Source organism: Saccostrea echinata, unplaced genomic scaffold, assembly GCF_033153115.1.
Source record: "Saccostrea echinata isolate AGI-Se365-2 ecotype Australia unplaced genomic scaffold, CSIRO_AGI_Sech_v1 ptg000025l, whole genome shotgun sequence".
In the NCBI taxonomy this organism is placed as follows: Eukaryota; Metazoa; Mollusca; class Bivalvia; order Ostreida; family Ostreidae; genus Saccostrea; species Saccostrea echinata.
Genome location: NW_026889774.1, coordinates 4,576,648 through 4,581,521, shown reverse-complemented (window position 1 = coordinate 4,581,521; position 4,874 = coordinate 4,576,648). Strand labels below are relative to the sequence as shown.

The 4,874-nt window shown below is 38.3% G+C and overlaps 1 protein-coding gene across 1 annotated transcript; it reads right to left on the bottom strand.

Annotated features, from left to right (window-relative positions):
- Nucleotides 1–649: 649 nt before the first annotated feature.
- On the bottom strand, nt 650–1,867 carry LOC133192453 (uncharacterized protein F54H12.2-like). The gene has a single exon (XM_061328459.1). It carries the CDS (start codon nt 1,865–1,867, stop codon nt 650–652), a length of 1,218 nt encoding a protein of 405 aa, XP_061184443.1.
- Between the last annotated feature and the right edge of the window lie 3,007 nt (nt 1,868–4,874).

The window sequence follows — 4,874 nt, the reverse complement described above, 5'->3', positions numbered from 1 at the left end:
TTTTTCTTTTTCTTTTTTTTATATACCTTTTTTTCTATCTATATTTAGTATCATGGGGAAAACCCCCCCCCCTTTTTTTTTTTAAAAAAAAACAACAACAAGAACACATTTTTTTTTTCAATTCTTTTATTGATAACAACAATTAATTACATGACATTTTGATAGAAACATTGACAAGTTTGTCCATGACCCGTAGGTCTTTTATGATAAGTGTCTTTAAACCATTGAGCTACATAATGATCTCTTTGTAAAGCTGTAATATGGTCAAAGGGGAATAACCACTCGTCTGCTTTCTTTCTCAACTTGTGTCTTTGATGTAAATAATACACACAATATTGTCCACACACATCGGTCTTCCAATCTTGATATCGATACGGATTATAAATCCATTGGTGAGCATGACGCTGGATAAAGTCTTGAATTTCTTTCTGTAAGGGAGGAAATCCATAAGAGTCAAAATATTCCACCACTGGACTGCTCACGTACAGACACACCCAGTGTTCTCCAGGTTGATCTTGAGGATCCGTATTCACCACGATGGCTTTTTCTCCAAGTCTTAATTGATCCGGTAATATATCCAAAGGGTACACTCCACCAAAAGAACTCTTTAATTCTCTGGATAAGACTTCTCTCAACTGTCCCGTATCCATTAGTAATCAATACTCACTTCTCTCTGTTTGTTAATTTCTAACAGGTTATCGAATTCTGCATACACCACACAATTTAAGGTGTTCACCGTATTGTTCGTAAATTGGACTTCTATTCTCAGATTTCCGGTTTCTATGATGTGGAATTTGTCCGATTGCGCTTCTTGATCTTTGGTGAAATCCCAGCCCCACAGAGTGTATCCGTTTTTATACTCTTCTAGGGTGATGTCCGGAGCCCAATCTTCTCCTAATTTTCCCAAGGCTTGATATAGACTCAGATAAGATCTCAGATATAAATCTTCATTGAAATTTGGCTCAAAACAACGAGTACTCATGGTCTCTCCGTTGATACTGACATCTAATTTCTTAATTCCAAAGTTTTGAAAATGAAACGGATTTTTAGTTTTATCTCCGTTAAAAGCCGCATTTTCCACAAAGCCTAAAATGAGACGTTTAGGCATCTGGACTTGAAACAGATGATCCGTATTCTTAGATTGAGTTCCTGTCAGTATGGTAAAGGTTTTCACTTCGACTCTTCTCAAAGGATATTTGGCTCTATGAGTGTTCAAACTTTGATTAATGCCATTCATCATGACGGCCGTGGGTTTGACTTTTCTCACCCACAAGACCATGTTCAATATTTTCACTTTTCCCGTACTTAGTGCTTTGATCATCATATAGAACTGAGGTCTAGCTCGATTAAATCTCAAACGGACGTCTACTCCATTGGGTAGAAATCGGTCTTGTTGAAATAGATCCAGATGTAAACGATCAAACAAGGCTATTTTCTTACTATCTTTGATGGCCTGGTGACGTTTTCTAAATCCTTCGTTTCTAGAATTGGCCGGTAACTCTGGGACGATGGGTTCGTCAATGGTCACAGTATCGGGACCACCCTGTGAACCTGGGGTTACATCAAATGTCTTATTTTGAGCCACTCCAAGGTCTGCTACCCCCACTTCGTCCATGTGTCCTGCCGTATCTTTTTCCCACAGACTACAGGCTCTCATCTGTGTCATTAAAGTTCTGGGTTTGTAAGAAAGTAATTTCTCCAGATAAGCTTTGTAAGGATAAGTATCGGTTCCTGGAGACACTATTTTTCCATTGACACTGAGATCGATTTCCGTAAACAAGGAATGAAGGATATTATTCACCGGGGCGCAAGTGGTGTTAGCTCCAATCAGATCACCACCATCCTCTTTGGTGAATTTACACACCATTTGAACATACGTTTGAGATAAATCCAGATATTGATCTCCTTGTCCTTTAATTTCAAATTCAATGGAGCCGTATCCGAATTTAAAGTACTAGAAATGGGGTAATATTCTTCCCATTTGGAGTCTTCTAAAGCAATATTAGTCGGGGGGACTTGGAACAATTGTAAATTGTTCATCCCACACGCACAGGAATCTGGTTGCAACATGATGTCTGTCTACTAAGATGGATTTTTCACAAATGAAGGTCAATCTCACTCGACTCCCCTATTTATAGTGTCTCTCAATCAAAGATATCTAAACCCCTTTTTCTCTTCTTAGGACCTCCTCGGGCTAACACAGGTGCTTTTTTTCTTCTTCTTTTCTTACCGAGATTCAATCTTTGTTTCAGGGCTTGTACTCCGTGAGTTTTGACAGCGTCTTTTAAAGATCTCTTATTTTCTAACACATCTAACCCCGTTCTAGCGGCAGCAGTCAAGGCATGTTTGGCTCCCGTTTTCAGTAAATTTCTCACAACTCCTCTCCCTCTCTGCCCTCTTGTTCTTCTTCTTGTTTTTCTTCTCCCTTTACCTTTTTGACCTTTCTTATTCATCTTTTTAAAAGCTAAACTTCCTCCTCTATTGAGAGCAAATAAGCCCGTATTTTTAACGGCATTAAGTCCATGAGTTAAAAGAGCATTTTTGATATTTTTCCTTTTTTTAATCACATCCGCTCCTATTTTAGCTCCGGCAATCAAGGCTTGATTACGACCCATTTTGACTAGATCTTTAAGAAATCCTCGACCTCTTTGTCGCCGCCGGCCTGAGCCTAATTGGACAGCTTCTTTTAAAGTCATCCCTATAGGTAGGTTCGGTACCATTCCCGACAGGAAGTCTATAAAATTTCCTCCTCTTTGAGATCTTAAATGCTGGCGAATTCGCCTAAATTTGGGTAGAAGCAAACTGTCTGGAAGAAGATTTAGTATTGGAAATCCAGTAGGATTAGGGGTAAGGGCTCCAGCCAATCCAGAGATAATTCCACCTACAACACCGTGTCCTTTTTGACGTAATAAACCTCTATGATAGACAAACTGTCCGTGTCCTCTTTGTCTTAATAATCCTGGATGATACTGCATGTTTTCATGACTCGTGTCAGACTGACCTAAATGCACTCCAGGGACTCCTTTTTATACCCCTCCTGTCTTAAGGTTGAATACAATACAGACAGCATATCAGACAAGTCATCACTCCCAATAGGATGTAACAAAAAAGATGTACACTCATCTCAGTACACTTTTCTGAAATGAAGTTTCACGACCGATTTTCCATTTAAAAAAGGCATGGGAGTCCCTAAAGGAGTCATGATATGAATCTCAATGCTATCGAAATGTTTTTTACTCAGTTTCAAATATTCCGCTCTAACAGGTTCCCATTTAGCTTGTTTTTTATCTTCCAGATTGAGTGTACAAGGAACCACTCTTAATAATTTCAAGGCATTGGATCCTACCGTCTGGGGTTCAATCAAGTCACAATACACGTACATGGAATTCAGATTTCCATATAAATCGACGTTATGGTTGCCCATGTAACTCACGTTGATCCATTTGGTTTCTGTATCGTTCTGAAGCATCACCTTCTTACTTTCTATTCCTAACTTATAAGCTAAGGCTGTGGGAAAACGAATGCATAAGGGATATTTTTTAAGTTCTCTCCCCGTAAACTGATACATCACTTTATCATATTTGTCATGATAGACTAATTTCATGACATTCTCTTTTCTAGGATCACCCAAAAACTTCCATAATTTATTCAAAGTTCTTTCCAGTCCAAGACTGATTTCATTTGTTAAAGCCATGGGATGAATGTAGGGCCCCGGTCTAAAGTGAATTCGTTTAATTTCCATCTTCTGGTCTTCCGTTATGAGATTAGCAAATTCAGTATGGTCCCAATCTAACAGTACAGGACATTGGCTTAATGGCATCGCCTCTATGGTTTTCATTTTAAATCTGCCCCATTTAAAGGCACTAGGTTCTTGGAGTTTTGGAACATAAAACTGAGGAAGCAGGATGTCAAAATAAGCTTCCTCTTCTGTGATGTTTTTCAATGAAATGGGATACATCAATTCTGTTAAAGCCACTTCCCATTGTCCATCTGTTAAATCTACTGTTTGTGGTAATAAGGTTTTAAATTGAGCAGTCGTATTACTCGGAAAAGATTGCATGGACCCATCAGTGGGTAAAGTCATGTAAAAGCCACTGCTCTCGGCCATGTTCAGTGAGATACTGAGACAAAATAACTTAGGACCCTTCTATTTATAACAACACTTTTTTTATTTGTTTTTTAAAAATTTTATTGAGTTTTTTTTTTTTTTTTTTTTTTTTTTACACTTTTTCTTCTTCTTCTTCTTATCTGTAATCAATCACTCTGTCTAAAACACCAAGTCCTTCCTTCTCCATATTGTCTTTGATCTGGGAAAAGGGGATGCGACAATACACATACTGTTTAACGTCGTGATAATCTGAAAATGTCAGTTCTCTTTTCTTCATCTTGAAAAAATGTCTCACACACTCTGCTATGTCGGAGTACCAGAGACTTTCGTTCAGAACCAGAGTCATCGGTGTCGAACGATTCATAGGATGAGTACAGCTGACCCATTTATATTGCTCGTAATGCTGGTTGAATTTCACCCTCACTCTAGTTCCTTTAGGATGCGGGATTTTGACTCTTTTTTCCAGCCACACGTTTTCCAGGGAATGTCCTGGATGATTTTCAAAGAAATCCAGGATCGCTCCTACTTTAGTTTTCATCCACCCTCCTTCCATGTAAATAAACCGAGTGACGGGGCTCTCACAATACCAACGATACTGCATCTTTTTAAAACACGTCTGACTTGGACAATGAACTTTTTCAGAATGAATGATTTTTTTTGGGGTCATACCTCTTTATATAACCTTATCCAATCTATTTTTAGCATCTCAGGAAAAACCAAACAACATTTTTTTTTGATTTTATGATTTATTTCCTTCATATCTACA

Bases quoted from the DNA above. Each gene is read 5' to 3' on its own strand.
- LOC133192453 (XM_061328459.1), bottom strand. From the start codon at position 1,867: ATGGTGTGTAAATTCACCAAAGAGGATGGTGGTGATCTGATTGGAGCT.